The 22,432-nt window shown below is 37.9% G+C and overlaps 1 protein-coding gene across 2 annotated transcripts in view; it reads left to right on the top strand.

The window, feature by feature from the left end:
• The window catches only part of tenm3 (teneurin transmembrane protein 3), a 366,934-nt gene that overhangs the window by 254,067 nt on the left and 90,435 nt on the right, over nucleotides 1–22,432 (top strand). For both annotated transcript variants that reach the window (XM_052126900.1, XM_052126901.1), the window contains 3 exons: nucleotides 5,208–5,330; nucleotides 17,384–17,589; nucleotides 19,886–20,096. In XM_052126900.1, coding sequence (XP_051982860.1) covers nucleotides 5,208–5,330; nucleotides 17,384–17,589; nucleotides 19,886–20,096 — 540 coding nt within the window. The remainder of the gene's footprint in view (nucleotides 1–5,207; nucleotides 5,331–17,383; nucleotides 17,590–19,885; nucleotides 20,097–22,432) is intronic.

Here is a 22,432-nt window from a genome sequence, read left to right as displayed (position 1 = left end):
AAGCCATTTGAATATATAGATTCTTCAATTGTTTTGAGCTGATTTTGGGTGCACTGTTCGCTCTTCTTTTTGAGAGTATTTTTATACTCCTTTTAAATTCTTCACAATAATGAAGGCGTAATTCTACACTGTCTGGTTGTATGTTATTGATTTGTCTTAAATTTGTCCTAATCATTTTACTGTGCGAATCAAACCATTGTTTTCATTATTTTGTTATGCCTTAAGAAGTTTCCTAGTGGTTTTAAGGTTAGGTTATTATAAGGTTGCCAAATAATTTATCAGCCAGATTTATCTCCATTGTGAGGCTAAATGGTTTCTATAAGGTTATATACGAGTGAACATACTTTTGGGTGGCCAATTGCTGTCAGGTGTTTTTCAGTGCTGCTTTGGACCCATCTGTAATGTTGTTTAATGTTATACAACTTAGTTGGTCATGGACGCATGTTTGTATTTTTTGTCCTTTTCAGATACACTGTAATCTGAATGGGGTGTTAGTGGTTTGACCACGAATGCTTTGAAAGGGAATAGATCTAAATCTGTGATCATGTAATCAACTGTTTAGCAACCATGAAAGGAACTTTAGGTGTATCTTCCAAGAGAATCCCCTCTCACCCTGCCATTGACGAGAAACAGACTGAGGCTTTGGCAAAGCTGAATAAGAAGCTACCTATTTTTATTTGAGGATTGGGATTAATCCTGGAAAATGTACATAATTTTGTGGAAAGCTCTGTCCATACATAGTTATTCCCACAGTCTTGCATTTAGATCCTCACACACCAGCACACTTCCCTGGGCCTGGAAGTGGTTGATGTGATTGTAGAGAGTCTCAAAGATGTCTTCATTAATGTAAGGAGATTCAGAGGGAGGAATGTAGAGAGCACATAATAATAGATTTTTTGTTGTTGTTTGACTAAGTTGTTTATTTATTTTGAGCCAGATATGGGATTCTTATTTTTTGACTATTTTGATATATTTATCAATTTCTAGTTTTTGCCAAATGATTGTGCCTCCTGAATCTCTCCCACATGTAATTTGTTCATATTTTAGGGAAGATATAGCTATTTCACGATATGCCGGGGGACAAAGAGTGACCTCGTCAGTTCTGCACCATGTTTCCTGTAAGATTATATCTATGTTAGATAAACTTTTCTTAAAATCCAGGGTTTTGGTTTTACATCCAAAACTGGATGAGTTAATGCCCTGTAATTTCCACAATGTGATTGTCAGTGGTTTCATGTGGTCAACAAACAATCTTAACAGTCCTCTAGAATAGAACCAATCCAACTTGAACCGTATATATATATACAGGTATATATATATATATATATATATATATATATAAACAAACACATATAGGCTAATGCTCTGGTGGAGTTGAGGGTGTGGAGCAGGCTGCTGCTCTGTTGAGGTGTTGTTTCTCATAGCTGGGGCTGCTTTGGGTCATGGCTGTTTTTGCCACTGCTGGTATGGTGGCACAAAGTTCTGAGGTTGCTGACGGTGATGGGGCACAGGGTGCACATGTCTAGGATGTAGGTGTAGAAGCCAAAGGCGGGGGTGTTGTAGTTCAGGATGCAGGTGCAGGGAGGCAGGGTGGAGATGCTGAGACACAGTGTGCTGGTGATGGGAGCTCCAGGGTGCTGCAGTGTAGGGCTCAGATGGGTGTGGAGAGAAGACACTGTATGGTGTTGCTGGGAGAATGCATTTCAATGGCTGAGTGGGGCTGGACTGACTCTGTTGCTCTTTGAGGGAATGCCAGGTGTCTGGCCAAGGGCAGCAACTTTAAGACTTTTAGCAAACACATTCACACTGTCTTTATGGAAATGGATGTGGTCATGGAGGTTGTGAATGTCCAGGGTAGGGTGATATGCCAGGTGAACCTTTGGCATTCCAGCACAACCATGTGAGATGTCTGTATTTACTCTCTGTATGGTGTGGGAATGGAAATAAGTTCTGGAGATTACTATTTTTGAGGTTGGGAAGGTCTTTGTTGCTTTTACTGCCACTCATGTAACTGACTGTACCACTTGTTCTTGTTATGCCCTCAGGTTGTTTGTCCCCACATGTATGATGATGTGGCTGGGTTCACCCAGTTTTTCTTTGCTGAGTTGTTGAAGGGCATTTTCTGTTTTTTGTCACCAAAGATTTAGTGCTTTGTGTTAGGGAATGAGCTGCCATTTGAGTCCATTAAAATGACTATCTCTGCATTTCTGGACATATTTTCTTATTCTTGGGGGCAATCTGGTGTTGTGTGTGTGTGTGTGTGTTTGTCTTTTGTTTAAGTTAATTTATATCGCCAGGCCGGTTCTCCGATACGCCGTAGCTTGTTCCTAGGCCACTCCTCCACCCTCTAACGGATGACAGCCGTGCCTTTCCGGGCGGATCGGAGGCAGTCCTTGGCAGACGGAATGCCCCGCCGCGTTCTCGGGGAACAGAAGGGGTCTCCCCCGCCTCTGGCAGTGGTTCTCCCGCTCCAGGCGGTCGGCAGCGAGCCCCTCCCCGCTCGCGGTCGGTGGTCTCAGACCCCGCCACGTTTCAGCGGCTGGTAGGGGACTGTTTGTTGATAGGAGTTTGTTTTGATATTATTTATTTTGTGTTGTCCTGCTGTCCTTCTAGCTGATCAGAGTGCTGCTGCTCTTTAGTTGCAATTTTTCAGACATTTTTCAAAAAATCCACAAGCAAAAAACAACAACTGATTCACTGTTATTTTGACATTCCTTTTGTTTTTATCGTGAATGTTATGTAGATTTTGTCAGGTTTGGGTCTCGCTAGAGGTGAAACATTTTTGTAATTTGTCCTCTCTCTCTCTCTCTCTCTCTCTCTCTCTCTCAGTACAGTGTTTTTGTTATAAGGTCCTGCACCATTTGTCCTACAAACATAAATTGTTCCTCAAATTGCATGGCTTATTGTGGAGAGATTAGCTATTGCATTTTTAAGCAGTCAATATGACAGTTTCTCCCTAGCAGTAGGGCTTGGTATTGATATGGATTTCCCAATTTGATTCGATTCCGATTCGCAAGCTCTCTTAATTCAAATATCAGTACTATTTGATTAGATTCTGATACATCTGGGTATATTTCAGTTATAATATCCATTTAGTCACAGCTAATGCTGCAAATTACACAGGCAACCCTCTAATTTTGTTAAAAATAAAATTTTGTAAAATAAATTATCAGCAGAGCCAAAACTATACAGTTAAATTGCTATTTATTTACAGAGTGACTATTTTCAACCATATGAAAATAACACCTGCCACACTGTACAGCTATTTGCACCTCAATGGTTGATTGGATATAACATCAATTAAATTGTCGTAAATTAACATAGAAGTTTACAACAAACTGCATTGTGAGTGTTGCCTTCAGTGGTGTGGGGTGTAATACCAGTGAGATATTTTCTTTAATACTATTTAAATAATGCCTAATAATTTATAATAAATGCAATTTTACTTTAGTTATATTGTAGTAACCATGATTTTTGGCGGAAACCATAGATTTGATCCAATTAATAATGGTGATACTACAGTAATAATGTTTTTATATATTAACCATGTTTAATTCTGTGGCTATTATGATTTAACTACAAAATACTACAGTGATACTATGGTTGCTGTAGTAAAACAACTATTTGTACTAGGGTTGGGGTACAAATATTATTTATTTTCACTGAGGTGTAAATAGTGTCTGACATTTGTTTAAAAGGGTCATGACATACACTTTTTTTTATAATTGTATTATCTTTCTTGAGGTCCAACTTGTAATGTTAGTATAGTTTTTTTATTTTTTTTGCACAAAAATAATTTAGTCAAATATAATAATTTTCCACCCTGTCTCAAGCCCTCTGTGTAAAATGCTCGGTTTTAGGCTGTCTGACCCTTTAAGACTTTAATGTAAATGCCCACTGTTTGTGATTGGCTAACATCGTGCAGCCCTTCCAATAGAGCCATATTTTAAATATAGTCCGAAGAAAATTTTAAATACCACAAGACCACAACATTTATAAAACTACATTTCAGGATTAACATATAACTCACATACAAAACATTTAATCTGAATATATTAAACTGCTCACTCTGGCAGCACCATAAACTATCAAACAGTCATGTCATATGAAATATTAATGAATTAAATTGTTTACATACGGATTTGCGGTCCAATAGTGTTTTAAGCGCCCTATCCTCCAATAACAGTTCCTGTGACTTGTTCACAAGCATACAATACAATCCACGGTGAAATGTTCTGAAAACATAAACGTTATACAGTCCATGGTGATGTTTGGGTGCTTCAACCAGCTTCAACAGTCCAAAGCAGAGACACTGGTCTTCCAGTCTCACATCTTCCATGTTTGTTTACACACAAGACTGCATGTGTTTCTCCCAGTCTATGGCAGCAGAAAAATGAGATGCATTTTTAAATGTTGTGCTTGTACCACTCTTAAAATGTGGCGAAACACATCAATACGATCAAAGATTTCCATGTTTGCAAAAGACAAGCAATTAAAAATATTACAGATGGTGCAAAAATGGTCCAGATGTATTTGGTCCTTGTGACATCACAAGTTCCACAAATTCAAACAAGCTGTTTTTGCAGCTTGGCTTAATTAAATATTATTATTCTATTAAGGAGTAAGTTTTCAGTTCTGAAACTTACAGTATGTTGTTATAGTACATTGACCTCTTATATGTCAAAAGATCAAGGAAAATTGTATTCCTCGTGTCTTGACCCCTTTAACAAATAGAATTATCAACACAGCCAAAACTCAAGTAAACTTTCAACTAAAATTACTCTATAATGTTATCATTAAGATGCATATTGCCATTAATCAGAAAATCTATATTTTTACCCAACCCTACCTGGCAGACAATAAAACAAGGGAAATCAGATTAAATGAGGGTCCTGAGTCAAGTCTAGGGGTGAGATTATCTTTGACACGCTTTTTTGGCCAGTCAGCAACCACCTAACAACACCCAGAACACACTAGGAACCATGCAGAACACCCTAACAAGCTTAAACCAAGCACAATACCTTAGCATCATGTTTGGTGAGTTGTGTGCAAGAATAAGCACCACTGACTTTACTTTATTGGTTAAAGTCATATTAGTGTCTTCACCCTCTAAAAGCTAAATGCATTCCTTGGATCCTGTTCCTGAGAGTTGTTGTTTTACACATTCTTAAGTGTTAAAAACCACCTCTCTTTCTCTCCCTCCACAGCCATGCATCTCTTTGGATTAAATTGGCAGCTACAAGAGACTGAGGGCTATGCTTTCGAGAATGGCCAAGTCAAATCCGACGCCACAGCATCCAACGCAGTTACTGCCCTGTCTACTGAGAACAGTAAGGGTCATAAGCAAGCATACAATCTGTTCAAGCCCCTTCTCAAGCACAAAACAAATTTACATTTGGTAAATAGTTATAACATGTGGTAAATAGGCATTACAAGTGCATACATCAACGGATACAAACACACTAATGGGCTACAGAAAATCACCAAAAAAAGACACACTCCTACACAACTGTACCTCTAAGACCAAAGCGCTCAGCCATGAAGACCCACACTCCCTTAAATAAACATAACTTGAGCTAAACAAACACTCTTTCATTACCCCATGCCACAAACACTCCCACGCACACACAAAATCACTCACTCCAAAACTATTTCCTTTGCACTCTGCCATCTTTACTACCACTATGATCTGCATTTCAGTGATCTGGGATGAATTAAAACCTCTCTGTGTGAACAAGAGCAACATGCTTACATTCCCCAGCACTTAGACACTAGTCTTACAGTATCAGGGCTCACACTTTGATGTGTATGCTGTCACCGTGCCGGCAAAAACGTCCAGGAACCATCTGTGCATAAGATGAGCCAAAAACACATTAAGATGAGGATACTGAGTTCAAAGAAGAGAGTGTTTTAGAGTGAGAATACAAGAGGGGGCTGTGTGTGTGCAGAATACTCAATAAATGGGTTATTATGATTGTTTGGGTTTTTCAGGCTGTGAATTAGCTTTCTAATAGTGAGGATTGGGAGATGCCCTTGCACTCTGGAAACTCTTCCTTTCTCTTTATCTCTCTCTGTCTCACAGAAGTAGGATTCATCCTGTCCATAATGTTAGCTGCAACACAAACCTACTCACCAGTAAAATGGAGTGCTTTTTAACATGCTCGCAGATGCACACAGATAAACACAATCACATGGATAATACATGAATCGTACAAAGGAAAGTGCTTTGCAACCAAATACACATTTACTAATATACTGTATGCCTGCTATAGTTTTTTAGGGCACCATCTAATAAAATTTTACCAGGTCTGTCTGCACTAATATCTCTATGCCAAAGTCATGGGGAATTCATGTTGCTGTGGAGAAAGCTGCTTACTGACCAAGCTGCATGTATACGGGAGTAAAGACTACGTCGCTTAAACGGTGCATGTAAACGGGAACGTTGCTTTCACACAAAAATCTGCTTTTTCGCAATGAGCTGCTTTCTGGTGTCCATGTAAACATAGTCACTGTCAAGGTCAGAAATTAACGGGGCACTGAAAATGACAAAAATGCCTGCAAAAAAAATACAATTATGGGCAAAAACTTACCCAATAATACTGTTATTCTGTATATGGATAGATAAAATATCTAACACTGCACACTGGTAACCCAAAGATTGTAGGTTCAGACCCCATGAGGGGTGAACTTGTGAGTTTCAGAGTTGCTGAAACTACCATTATACCCAAAAAAAGCCCCAGGGGGACAGTCACTGTACTAAGTGTCCTCTAACGCCGTGACCTAACCAGGTGAGATGTGACAAGTTTCCAGCATTGAGTAATTTGTCCTCACTGAAAGCGTACAGTAAAATCAGAACATATTTAATGTTTAATATGTATCTATATGGTTCTGGATTTTATACCAGTGAGATTTCACCGTGTGCGGAGCTACCCAGTGTGGCGTAGCAGAACTAAAAACTAAGTGACCGACCAAATGTTATATCACTAATTTCTTGTCACGGTTGCAGCTGGTAAGGCACATATGAAAAAAGCATATTCTAAATAACAAATAAAAATAGAAATAAATAGCAACTGCACACAAATAGGGCCATCTTTCTCTCTCCCACCCACAAGCAGGTGTATTCCCACAAGGTCTCCCTCACTTAAGTATTTATGCATGCACACACAGAGGGACGCACATTCATGCTGTGAAGACGGATGGCCATATGTGTAAAGACCATTATGAGAATGCTACTAACAGTAATGTGTTTGTTTTTGAGGTAATGGACATGTGCACGCTTGCAGTGCTGAAGAGTTCTTTCTTTAATATCAGAAAACCTCTGCATCAATTATGTCACATTTTTGGTCTGTTTGCCATCAGCCAAGTTAAACAATTGGATGCACTTTTATCAGTTGGTCATACATTGCTGGTAAATTGATTGTGATGCAGTCATATAGACATCAGTGGCTGTTTACTTACACAGCAAAGAGAAAGTCAAACATTTCCTCAAAAACAGAAGTGACACAATTAGGTCACATTTATATGAGCAGAATTGGCATTCAGTGAAGTCTACCTTTTGTTTTCTTATCTAGAAAATCCACCTCCTTCTAGCGCTTAAAATTGTAAGCGAATTTTGAGAGTTTATATGAATGCCAAGCATTTCCCTTCAGGATTTCCTATGCACACTTTCAAAATGACTGGGGATATTATCAAAAAAGTCATCCCCACAAGGACATATCATCAGCCTACAAACAAGTTGCACAGCTGCTATAGACATGTTAAATACAGTATGTACACACACTCCCATACACATAATCATTTGTTTTCTGATTCCTCTAGTCCAGTGATGAAAGTGTGCATAATAACTGATGGTGCTGCTGTTGTCATCTGCGGTTCACCTTTCTTTGAGAGACAGCTGACCTAAAAGCACTTACTCAATAAAAGAGCTTCAAGCGATCCATCTACCTCTGTATGTGTTTTCAAACCAGGAACAATAGCCTTAGTTCAGTCTCTCTCCTAAATGACAGGATGCTTTAGAGTGCCTGCCTCACTTCAGTGTGTAGTAGCACTGTTGGGAAATGCCATTAGCATAGTAGGACTTGCTCTTCTTTTGCAATTAAAAAAAAAAAGATTTCCATAAACACTGAACATTGAAATCTAGTAGACTAGCCTTTTTACATCTCACTTCTTTGTATTCAAACACACATACACACACACTCTTCAGAGACCACACACAAATGTATCATGCAACTGATATTATCGCTCTTAAAACAGAATTTTATCCTACTTTGTATCCCTGGTGTCTGGGAGGGGAACCGACATTTGCATTTAGCATTGTTTCATAGGGCCTTATTTATGTGCAGCACCACTGTGAAAACAAATCATCTAGCAGTCTGAGTAGCTCTGCACTCATTCCCACTGTGCATTCAGTCCCACTGCAACAACTAACGGAGTTGAGCATGACATACTCTTAATGAATGTAACACCACTTTCCCTAATGCACAAACGCACTTCCATGTGCTTTAGTGAATTAAAAACAGCTCAAGAGACTTTTCTGAAAGTCATAAGGAAGTGCTAAATCTGCTATTGAATGTAGTTGGAAAGAAGAGAGACACTTGGCTAATCACACATGGTGCTGTTAATGTCTCTCATGGCCTGATAGAGAGTGCAGGTGGGGTGATGACAATGAAAGCAAGTGTATGGGGTTAATAATAGGCATAAAGGGGATGGGGATACGTTAAATGAATTTACTGTAGGGGAAAATTGAGGGATGTTTTAGGATGAAAGAGAGATGTTTGAATTAGCAATGAAGTTATCAGTCACATTAAAACCATGGTTTTACTATAGTAATTTTGTAGTAACAATGGCTGTTGTAACCATGTTTTGGCAGAAACCATGTTTTTACTATAGTAATATTGTGGCTGCAGTAATCATAGTTAATGTTGTGGTTACTATGCTGCCCTGCAAAAGACCTTAACTCACTAGAGTGTGAAACTGAGAAATATGACTTTAAAGTTTCTGTTTTGTCCAGACAAAAGTATTATAGGTAGGACTCCCAAAATTTCACAACTAGTTGCTATACAGAAGAAATGTTTGTATGCAAAAAATCTTGAGCTCAAAATTGACCTTTGACCCTTGTTTGGCAGTTAATGTACTCTGCCTTTGTATCATGTGCCAAAAATCAGGAGTCATGCAAAGGCAAAAGGCCAGTAACTGACATATAATCAATATTTACTTGCTGTTCACCATACTTACATCCATTATAAGAACACCTAACCAAGGTCTAGTCATCATGGTATTTGTTTTAAATTATATAGAAGACCTTTGGTTGTTCCTATTTAGTGCTATAATGATCAGGATAGTGCGGCAACACTAACACAGTTAAACAGTATAACAGATAAGTTACTTTGCAGTACAGTATGTACAGTATGAATAAATACAATACATATTTTCACAATAAAGATAATTTAATTATAATTGAATACAAAGGTATATGTATTTAAATGCAAGATATAGAGTAATAATTAATTAAACATTGGACCAATACATTAGAGATTAGAGACTGCTCATTCCAAGTTTTTTACTGTGCCCAAATAAAATCTTACTGAAAGCTAATTTTTTGAGATATCAACCTAAAATTTGGAACACAACTTGTCCATAGGTATATATGACAAAGCATTCTTGAAATACAACCATTTAAGTTTGGATAGTGATTTTCATGTCTATGCTGAAAAAAGGGGAGGGGTGACAGTTAAAGGGTTAAACTTTGAAGTCCAAACTGCTCAAGATGCTCAGTCAACGAACTTGACTTGGATTACTACTTTTTAATTCTGAGATAATATAGACAGAGTATACCGAAAAAAGTTGGAATTACTTTTACTATTTAGGTTAGCCTACTTTGTACGGACGTTAGCTGATAACCAGCTGTAAAATCTGACGTGAACACCTGCAAGAAGGAAATATGGCTCAAACACGTATGGATTGTTGTGGATACAGCAGATGACGTGCATTGCTATGGATTATATCTTCTATGGATTATATCGGATTGCATGGAAAGGTAGGATGCCTCTGTATTTAATATTTGGTTTTCAGCATCTGATGTGAGGCGAGTGTCAGCGTCAACGTTAGCGCTAATTTACGTGACACAGATTAAATTTAGCTAGCTCCGGGCTGTCACTGACATTGACAGATCTGAACCATCGCCCTATCACATCGCTATCACAGAGTAATAATACAAACAAGCAGTCGGCAGTCTACACTTTATTTCAAAGATGTGTCGTGTGTATGTTACGCGGTTTGGTGACAATAAAAGAGCGGTAATCTTTGACAGTATGACAAAGCCAGAGTACAGTAACATCACAGTGGCACCGTAACATCTCTCTTGATGCCAGGCGAAACAAAGTCAGAACACCTTAAACTCAAATTCAGCATGCCGGAACAAAGGCTAAGAGCCGTAACAACTGTTACGGCGTTCTGCTGTGGTTTCTCGTATGGTTTTGGATGTTACGGTTGTCATAGCCCTTTAATTTCTCGTTAAAACAATCAAATTGACTCACAATATTTATTCACATGATAAAGGAGGTCTTGAATACCCCAAAAATGACATTAACTCATTTTTGACCAAACATGATGTTACGGCGTTTTGCCTTTGTAGGGCAGTATGGCTTTACTACAAATACCATGGTGGATCTATGATTATAGTTTATAGTATAGTCTTATGAGATCAAACCTACATAATTTAAAAACCTGCGTTCTACCCAAATCAAACCTTCTACTTCTCATGTGCAAATGTCAATTCACTAACCATGTCCAAGAAACCCCCTGGGCATCCCTGGCACACATAGCTAACAAATCACTTTTCAACTGGCTTTTCTTAAGAGCACCATCCCCTTCTTTTCATCCTGTGGACAATACTGTTGATCAAAGCTTCACAGATGGCTTCTCTCTCTGCTCTATAGAGCATTTAGGGCCACAGGCAAGCTCACTTTAAAACTAACAGTCAGCAAGTCCACTCTAATTACTCTTTCATTCACTCCACATGCTCTTTATGTAGCCGGCTGACTGCATTAGCAACACACACGTGGTTAGTGCCCGCGTGCGAAGGCATTACGAAATAATAATTAATGCAATATTAATGCCAGCTTCTCTCCATTAGCTAGCATATGAGCATAGCCTATTCTCGTTCTCCCATTACTGCCCCATTCTGCGCTGTTACTTTGGAACACATTGTGTTTGAATATGTATCGCCAAAGCTTATGTTGGTGGAGTGTGTTGTACACTTGTGTGTGTAATGTCTGGACATTAGCTTCTCCGCTTGTTAGGGGAAGAGTCTGGTAATATTACCACATGTGACTTGTTTATGTATAGAGCTTACATAAAATGGTTGCTTGATAATTATTATTATGGTGATTTTGAGTTTTTTAGACCCAAACTGGATTAAATGTATCAAATTTACTCAAACGTTTGCTCTCAAATTTGCGTCTTCAAGCTCTTTTCGTTTTGAAAGGAATTGGCTGATCATTGCCATAGCGGAAACAGGGGGGTCAAGGGGGTGCCAAAGGTCTCCAAACAAGATAACCCCCTTTCTAAAATATTTTTTGTATAAAGGCCTGTTTATATTGTGTGTGAAAAATAGTAAGCATGATCCTATTAAGACAACATGTTATACAAAATGTAACAATTGGCTTTTATATTTTACTAAAGCCAAAAGAAAATATTTCAACATTTTCTGGAAATGATTTACTTAAATTACATCATTGTTTCTTTTCTTTTTTCTTGTTTGTCTAACCACTATTAGAGTACTATGAAGTATAAACATTAAGAATGTTTTTTCAGTACTTGCCATATAACCTCCAATGTGCAAACTGAAGGTGACAGAAGCAAGGAAAACATCCCTAGAAAGAAACAAATCAATTGTGCACTGTATTCTTAAAGGATTTATGCAGATTTGTTTTAATGTCTTACTTTTAATACAATGGCTGTAAATAGAATAGAATCATTTTGACCATTATGAAACCGTAATAATTTGTTAAGTGTTATCTTTTTTTCTTTTTTTTCTTGGACCTCAGTTTAAAAAACCCCAGGCTAGGTAATTTACTTTGATGGTTGTCTTGGGAACTGGAATAGGAAAGATTTGGCGGGAGTGGCTTAAACTCAGATAATAACAGATCAACTGATCTGTTATTAACTGATGTATGAAGTGATGTAACAATTTCTGACATCAGATTATTCTGGTAATCCTCATTAATGTTTGATCACTACAAGAGTGAACAAACGTTTACACTTAGATTTTCATAAGATAAAGCTGGAAAAAACACTCATACACACTTCATATCTATCTACTATTCTCTATTATTTCAGACTACCTTAAAGCATACAGATTATTTCTTACTACAGTTTTATGAATCTTACTAAAAGGCTGTTCATACTGACAGTGATTTCATCTCTTGAAGTCACCAAGTGGCTGTATTGTTGGTCACCAGTAGGCATTCTTACTGTTGGTTGCGCTAACATTGGTGGGTAAATAGAATTTATTGGGGCGCTAGTGAGCAGGTGATGGAGTAGAACGTGTTCGGCTGAGCTCCTGTCTAATATCTATTAAATTTCCTTATTGAATCAGTGCTTTTTTCATAAATATTATCAATTAACATCTCAAAAAAACACACCCAGTGAAAGTGATGGCCATTTTCATTTAGAGTAATGGCTTATAATCTTCGAAAATACAATTACAGCGGATCCTGTAACTCCAGGCCCAACACCTCCTCGACGCAGAGTTCAACTGTTGACTGGGCCCGCACACCTACTCCTCCCAACACGGACCCAGGTAAAACGAATATGGAAGATTTAAAATCCCTGATCCTATCGGCCTTAAAAGTAGACATATCTGTTATTCGGACAGAACTTAAAAATTCCCTCGCCGAAGATTTTAACTACCTGAAAGTTGGGCTCCAGGCAGTCAGAACAGAGCTAGCCAATAACGTGGCACTAACGCAAACTTATATTGATCAAATGAAGGCTACAATTAAGGACATGAGAGCGGCATATCAACATGGATGGACAAAGTAGCAGAACTACAAACTACTATGACCACCTTGAAGGTTGAGGCAAAGGAGCTATGAGATAAATGTGAGGACATGGAAAGGAGGATTTGGAGATGCAACATTCGGATTTGGAGGTTGCAGAGGGGCCTGGATCCGCCTCCACTGAGTCGATTTCTAGGCTTCTGTCAGAGGTGCTTAAATTGGATATATTATTGTGGGCCGTTCGCATCGCAGCCTAAGGCCAAGCACCCCTGGCGGTAAACCACGTGTAATTGTAGCAAAGCTGCACTACTATCAGGACTGTATTGAGGTTTTACGTCAAGTACATATTCAAGCTCCGCTCAGGTTCAAGTGTGATCCCATCGTCATCTTCCCATACTATATTGCTAGCGTCACCAAGGCACGAGCCGCATTAACGGATGCCAGGAAATTACTGCGAGAGCAACGAGGCGTCAGATACGGCATACTGTTTCCTGCTCAATTGCGTATTACTCACAACAGTACAGACAAAGAATTCCTGGATCCAGACAAGCCATGGCCTACGTTAAGAAGCACATCATCACGAAAAAGGGGCATAATTGTGTACATCTTTACAGTTGTGTACAAATACAGTGGGATAATCACAATTACCTATGAAGACAGTGTTATGTTATATTCATTACTCTAGTGAACTGCATTTGTTTTCGTTTTAAAGGTTATTCCGATCCAATGTAATGTTTATTTTTGACCGATAGTATAGACTGAAGGAATGATAGGAAGCTAATCTCTCACTCCCAAGATTTATTTTAAGTTTAGATAGCAAAGACATAAAATTAATTATATTTAAGTGGACAGAAGATTTCTAAGTTATCAATAAGGCTTAAGTAAATATTTTGTCTCAAATTATTCTGTGATTTGAAACTGCAAGTGCATCTAGGTTTCCTCAGTTGCAGGATAGATGCCAGATATCAGTCAATAGAAGCGTGAGAGCAAAATATACTGGATTTAAAAACACCCACTTGCTCTTGCTGCCTAAACTAATGAGGCAACTACTTCTTAGTCTTTAAGTTTATGAAATATTGGGGATGTTGTTATATATTGCTGTCTCAGTTAAGATTAATTGGGTGGAAGCTCAACTTGGGTTTGTGTAGAATTTACCCAAATAAGCACATAATGTGTGGATACATCTATAAGGGGTTCCTGTTTCATCATGTTCATGTTGATGACAAGGGTATAGGGAAATGGCGGACTATTTTTTTCAAATATCTGTGTGTATTAATATCAAACTCAATATACATCAGGAGATGCTTGTGTAACATATCACTGTTCTCAGCTCCACATGGTCAACGTTAATACTTAATTTCAGGCAAATAGTTGCTCAGTTAAATTGGTGTGTTAGAATCTTAAATCTGTTAATCATCCTGTAAAATGCAAATAGATATTTACTCACTTGAAATGCCTTAGGACTGACATTGCATTTCTTCAGGAGACCCATCTACGTATTTCTGATCACAGTTGACTTATCTGACAGTATGTCAGGCTTACCATTCTAATTTTCAATCAAAGTCTAGAGGGGCGGCTATAATAATTAGTAAGAATATACAGTTTGTCACAACAAGCATTGAGTCTGACCCTGCGGAGCGCTTTTTAATTGTGGTTGGACAGTTGTATGGACTCCCTTTCATCCTAGCTAATGTATATGCCCCCAACTGGGACGACCACCAATTTTGTTTTATTTCTTCTCAAAACTTCCAAACATGGTAACACATCACCTTATCCTTGGAGTTGATTTCAACTGTGTCCTTTCTCCTGTCTTATACCGTAGCTCACCCAGCATGGTTCCTGCCTCCAATTCTGCATATACGATTCAGCATTTCGGAATAGCTGATGTATGGCGATTTCGTAATCCTACTGCCCTAGGCTATTCTTTTTTCTCCCCGGTAAATAACTCATATTCACGAATAGATTACAGATTTATGGGAACATGCCTCCTTTCATCAGTTATAGAATGCGTTTACGAAGCTATATTCATATCAGACCATAGCCCACAGACCGTAATGCTACATATCCCCACCAAACAGCCGAGTTATTGTCCTTGGAGGCTTAATCCAACACTTCTCTCAGACTAAGTGTTTGTGAACTATGTTGCATCTGAGATAGAATCCTTCCTTACCATCAATCAAACTCCAGAGATGTCTTCATCAACTGTATGGGAGGCACTGAAGGCATACTTAAGAGGTCAAATCATCTCATTTTGTGCAAACAAGAGAAAAGCAAGGAGTGAGTGACACAAGCAGTTGAGGGATCAGATATTGGAGCTTGATTCTTTATATAGTCGCTTACCATCACCAATACTTAAACAGCGTCTGTTGTTACAAACTGAATACAACCTGTTGACAACTAAACAAGCAGAATATCTTATTTCCAAATTGCAGTGTAATTTGTATGAGCATGGATGAAAAGCTGGAAAAACTCTTTATCAACTGCATCAAAAAACAGCTCATCAGTTTATATCTGAGATATGTGAGGCCCAAGGCGTAAAGCATACAGACAATGCAGAGTTTAATTCATGTTTTCATAGATTTTATCAATTGTTATATTCCTCAGGAGTGCCTTCTAGTTTATCAGCTCTAGATTATTTTTTTTAATTAAATGTTCCATCCATAGACCCAGAAATAGCTGCTGACCTGGATTTGTCAATTTCGATCCCCAAGATAAACGTAAAAAAAATACAGAAAATAACACGTCATTATATTTTGACAGCAAATCGTTTTTCTTGCCACTATAAATAGCATTCTGGCTGGGGAAAGAATTTGTATATAATTTACAGCAGTGCAAAATGCATCATATTTTGAAAAAGATGAACGAATATCAATGCATGAATCAAATTCCCTAGCAATGGCAACAATTTCATATTTCAACACCATTTTTTAATTACGTCCTTGTATGAAGGCAAAGACAAATCTTATAGACTGGAGAAAATTATTTTTATCCTCCACATTACCTATACTTCGTTTTATAATGTTAGTGACAGATCACATGTGCTATGATGCCTTCACTTCATTTGGTAGTCGCTGCATCACGTCATTGCAGAAGCGTTTTTTGCGGCACAACTTTGTCGCCAGGGCTGCTATGATCACCGTGACCCCCTCCCCCTTTTTTTTTGTGCAAAAACCTAAAAAAAATCATGATGAGTATAGTAAAGCATTAGGATCGTATTTACTGTGTTGTCGATTCTTCATGCTACAGATCTATTAATTTTCAGTTTTTAGACACTTTAGGGTTTTGCTCTATAGTGCAATGTTACAGTAACGGCATATTCACAATGCGCGCATCTAGCATGCAACATGTTTAAGGTCAGCTGTGCATTCGCTGCATTGTCTGTGTAGATATGTACAATTTAGTATGTGCTCAGTAATATTTTATTTATGTTATTGATATAGCTGATTATTTCATATATATATATATATAGAATACGTTTGGAAAAAGGGTGATTAACCCACTAAGTGCTTCATTTTATCAGTGTTCAGCACTTACAGCTCCAGCAGCTCAGATGTGGCAATTCTCAAAATACTATGACTTGATCATTTGAAAAGGTTTTATTCAAACATGATTTTTCTTCCTCTAAAACACAGTAATTGCATCGGTAATATCTTGCAGTATTGTTTATTACACATCATATTTTTTTCAACAGTGTTTAAGTAGAATTTTTAATCATCCTAATGATTTTTTTTAATCATCCTAATGATCTCATATTTGTTAATGGAATAAAAAAACAAACTCATGCATTTTTGTTTTACATTATAACCACAGTGAGGTCCTCTCAATACCGGGCAATGTTTGTTTTTTCCTGTCAAAATTCAACTGACAATGACTGACATCATTATTGTTCAGCAGTTTACTGATATTAAATCATGTTGAATATTCAAATTGAGCTATATTAACAGATTTTGACATTCTGAAATATTTTTAGACATTGATATTTGTCACCAATTTATAAGATTGACTATTGGTGCAATAAAAGACATACATTTTAAACCCAATACAAACTATTTTTTGTGTCTATTGTGGTATTTTGTTATTTAATTTCTATTCTCTATTCAATAACACACTTTTTTTTTAAAGTTTGATCCACAATAAACATGCAACATGCGCACACCCACTCCTTCGCCCTCCAAACACCGTACAGCACCATTCACCAGCGGTAGTAAAGAAATTGCCACCACAACAGCCCTAATGCTTATGTTTGTCGCTAATGTTCATTGCCAACATCCAGCATCTTTGTCACTGCAGTTTTTCTCTGTGTGAACTGCCTTTAAGGGTAATTGATGCAAACAAGCTGTCTTCCTGTTTCTATCTCTCACAAACATTATTTGTCTTTCTAGGATTTTACTTTCAGGAGAATAACACTATAGACACAGGTGAGGTTGATGTGGGCCGGAAGGCAGTACACGACGTCCCTCCAGGTACCTTCTGGCGCTCTCAACTCTTCATTGACCAGCCGCATTCCCTCAAATTCAACATCTCTGTCCAGAGAGGCGCCCTGGTGGGGGTTTACGGTCGAAAAGGCCTGCCTCCCACACACACTCAGGTATATTAAACCAAACTTTTGATATTGTCTTGATTTTGCTTGAGAGGAGTATCCCACCCTAACTGACATAGATCAGTAGAGGTTTCTCTATAGGCACCAAATATAATGTTACCTTTTCAAATAGCACCATTGCATCTTTGGAAAGCCTGTAATGATAAATCATGGCAAATGGAGTAGCCGTTTGCATGATGTGGTTTTCATGTTCATAATTCTTGTAATTTCCATTCCATAATTACAGTCATAATTCTGGGCACAACCACATGCAAGAAATTATCACGGCACCCGCTATTCCAATTACCGCCATCTTATTACATAAAGCTCACAGATGTGCTATAAAGGGCATACAGTAAACTTAACTCAAAGGACAGTCACTTTTCTCACATTTTTAAACCTGACCTTCAAAGTTACACAGCAGAACCAAACACCCCAAACCCCATCCAATTTCTATCTGCCGAGTCTCTCTTCAAACTTGAAGCAATTCATACTTTTATGCATGTTTGGAGCGCTTTGATTAAATACTCAACTTGGCCTTCACTAGCAAATTCAATTATTTTTCCTTGTCCCTTTTCTTACTTTTTACCAAGCAACAACAGCATACTTCTTCAAGGGTATATATCACAAAACACGTAAATGCTTAATAGTGATAATTGGCAGTGGAGGCCTCCACAATAAGAGTCGATAGCACTGACCCAGCACTTTAATTGCCACACAAGAATCAATATTTTTCTTAAAGGCTGAATAAAGGATAGGTTAAAGGAATATTGACAGACAGAGGCGTGGAGACTTCTGTTTCCTCCACTGATCGAAATGTCTTCATGTTTTGTCAGATGGTGTCTTGTAATTTCTCGCTCACTTATTCTTCCTCTCCTCCTCTTGTGTCTTTCTCCAACGAGTCTCTTAAGAGACAAATATCTTTGTGAACAGCATGTTAAACTCATCAGAGGCCTTGACACAAATTCTGTCTCTTGGAGCAGCTTGTCAAAGTCACCAAAAAAACGTGTCATAAACATTTCTGAAATGTAAAGTGTCTCTATAAAAACCTTCCCTTGTCGCTCGCAAAGAGGATGCTACAGTGAAAGCACAGTATCCCAAAGATACAGTATTCATTACATTCTATTGTAATTTATATGCAAGCATTAATTCCTGCATTGAAGCCACATGTTCCTCTCAGAAGTAAATCGTCAAATCCAATTTATGCTCAGTGTAATCTCTGACTTCTCCCCACATTCCTCCACATACTGTAGATTTCCAGACATGCTTTTAAAACTTTGAGGTTGTGCATACTGTATTTTCTGTTACTGCAATACAGGGCCTTGTGTGTTCTGATACACTCCTAAATAAGTCAAAGATTATAATGGGGTTCAATAGATATGAATCATGATTTCTTTCGCAATTCTTCTCATCCAGAGCCATAGTGACAATAAGGCATGATATTATTTGAATGGATTATCATACTATTTCAATTAATCGCACAAAAACTTAAACAGTTTTATAAAGGTGGATTGTGCAACAAGTGTCATTACTATGCTCATAGGATTAGAGATTGACAAACGAGTTACCCACCCAAACTGTGGCTTATTGAGGAGAGGTTCAGAGAGGATCAGACTTATGATTTTCACCTGGAGGATGATAAAACAGGCAATATCTTGGCACCAGAATAGCAGAGACACTTGGAGTTTGGCTCTTATTACTTGGGCTAATAAGCAACTACCTATCAACCAGCTAATATTGCCCTAGCAGCCACCTAGAAAACCCTGAAACCTGAGAGAAATATGCTAAAAACCACTCAGAACTGCTTAGCAACCACATAGCAATGTTCTTGCAACCATCTGAAACACCCTAGCAATATGTCAATGAGGTTTGCACAAAGACCTCTCAAATGTTCTTCAGAAAATGTACAAATCTAGTTACTATATATGTTGCTTATATGTGGTGTTGTTCACATGTGTGACTCATATGCACATATATGACAAACCTTAATGAGCATTTACATACTTGATTATGATTATGCTTAATAAGCAACAATGTAAGGTCATGTAAACGCATGTAAATTTAAACGGTTTTCTTTTAATATGGTACGGAAATAAACTGTTTAAGTAAAAAAGAATATGCACATGTTTGCACATTACTGAGAAAAATCTGATCATTTTAAATGTCATGTAAACACAGTTTTGCGTCGTCAGGTTTTTAGAATGAGCTGATTTTAGATATTTATCAAGGTGTTGTTTTGCATGTAAACACACTTATTGTTACTTATCCCACCCTTTCACCTGTGCATTTCTGTGTGTTTATACAGTATGACTTTGTAGAGCTGCTTGACGGCAGTCGTCTGATATCTAAAGAGAAGCGGGGACTGGTGGAGGTTGAGGGAGCCGCCAAGAAGGCTCGTTCAGTCAATGTTCATGAGGCAGAGTTCATCCGGTTCCTGGACTCAGGCACCTGGCACCTCGCCTTCTACAATGATGGCAAAAACACTGAGCAGGTCTCCTACAATACCATTGTCATAGGTGAGCTCTGGCAATATGCAGTATATATGTTCCAATTCCTTGCTGCCTTATGCCTACTTATGTAGCTGCCTTTAAATGCAGAAACCTCACCATCATGAAAGTAGAGAGGTTCAAACTCCATGTGCAGCACAAATACCGATGATTTCAATAAAGATGCAATGTTCTACCTATGCGATATTCCAATAAACATAAAACTACACAGTGCATGCAAATATTAAAAAAATCTATTTTTATTAGGGCTGCACTGATTCGAAACTTTTTGGCCAATAACAATAGCAATTTTAACAAAAACTGTAAGGCTGTTACTGATATTTTACCACTATGCGTATTTTGTCATCAGATCACTGTTTTACTTAGTAATACTAAAATACATTTACACTGGCTCTGATGAACACATGAAAGGCCAAAATTTTAAAGAAAGCCACAATGAAAGATAAATAGTAGATAAAAAGATATAAAAAAAATAGCAAAATATGATAACATGATGATTGATATGGAATTGCTGTGGGGCCCCCCAGAATGTGGGGCCTGGTGCGACCGCACTGGTTGTACTGCCCTAAGGACAGCCCTGGCCATATTGCTATTTCAATCTTAATTCAATCAACCATACAGCATTAATGGATATCATACTGATGTCTCAGAATTCAAAGTCTACTGGTTTTAAAGCATTTTGGATGGTTTTCCTCATCATGCAGCCTATTGTGCACTATAAGTATCGCTTTCACAACTGTCACGTCCGTTTGTGGTGTTCTTTTGCGCATCAACATAAGAACAAGGAGGAATAAAAATGTAATATAACACGTTCTTATTGTCAACTTTTCTACATAGTGTGGCTAGTATTATTTTTGGTTTGTGCATTTGAATTCACAGAATAGTGTGTTGCTAATTCGTTAAAAATAAACCATCGGTTTTTCATATTGGTGTTTTCATGCTTTTTATCGATATGCCGATGTTTATAATTTGGTAAAAAAAAATGCCCGATAAATATCAGCAGCCAATACATCGGTGCATCCCATAATTATACTGAACCAATTACTACTTACATTATACAGTCCACCATCAGAACTTGGCTAAAATTAGGTCCCTTAAGACACAGCATAATTTAGATACCTATCTTAAAGAACAGCTTAGTGCCAAGACAGCAAAAACTTAGTGAGCTGCCACTGGAGGCAGCAATTTAAGACATCATGGGCACACTCCTGACGCAAATGCTGTTCTAAAAGGTTGGTATATTATTTATGCTGCCTCCTAAGATATCTTGTTTTGGCCAAATGCTAAGGTATCATTGTATGTATCCTTCACCGTGTAAGCGATCCCAGAGTGCACTGTGATGAACTCGGTGGGAAGAAAAATCCAAGATGTCGGACGAAGCTAAATCAATTTTGATTAGACATATACTTATAATCCAAAATTTATAAGATACAAAAGTATCGATTAAAAATAGTTGAATATGATAGAAAATTGACTATTTTACCTAAAATGTTTGTGTGCTTTGCATATTTATGCTCATTAGAGTATTGTGTCATTCCTCTCACATCACCTGTATTGAAAGCAGATGCGAGTCGAGTCTCCCGTGCACTACGCTTGAGGAACGCTATTTGGCAGGAGACGGTTTTGGAACAGACCCTAAATATGCATCTTTTTGTCAATCAAATCTATGGAACTTTTTAAAAAGAGTGTAGATGTAAACTACCGTTCAAAAGTTTGGGGTCACTTGCCTGAAATGTTTCTCATGATCTTAAAAACCTTTTGATCTGAAGGCGCATGCTTAAATGTGTGAAATTAGTTTTGTAGACAAAAATATAATTTTGCCAGCATATTAATTTATTTAATTACAAAACATCCTAAACTTTTGAAAAGTAGTGTATATGTAAGATACAGCAAGAGAGTGTGCTATACATTTACAAATGAGTGTGTAATGATGGTCAGATCTGTATTGCTCTGTGCTTTAAGTAGCTAGTGGGCAGCAGCTGACTTCACAGTGTTGCCTGGTGATCTGCTAGACCTCTCCCTCTTTCTCTCTGTCTCTCTCTCTCTCTCTCTCTCTCTCTCTCTCTCTCTCTCTCTCTCTCTCTGTTTCTCACTTGCAACCCCAATTTCCTTTTCTCCCCTTCTCTCACCTCCAGATGAGCTCATGAAAAATAGGTTTCAGCAAGAGGAATTTCCTTTTAAATTCGATCACATAGACAGGAGTATAAAAAAAAATTATCAGTGGGACTGCAGCCAGTGTCCTTTTTTAAAAGGGTGTTGATCATGCTTCAATGAGTAAAAAGTTAACCTTTTGTAAATGAAAATTGATTTTCTCTGTAGCGTGTTAATATGGGCCTGCAATGGGC

Source organism: Xyrauchen texanus, chromosome 5 (assembly GCF_025860055.1).
Source record: "Xyrauchen texanus isolate HMW12.3.18 chromosome 5, RBS_HiC_50CHRs, whole genome shotgun sequence".
In the NCBI taxonomy this organism is placed as follows: Eukaryota; Metazoa; Chordata; class Actinopteri; order Cypriniformes; family Catostomidae; genus Xyrauchen; species Xyrauchen texanus.
This window is presented reverse-complemented; position numbering and strand designations above follow the sequence as displayed.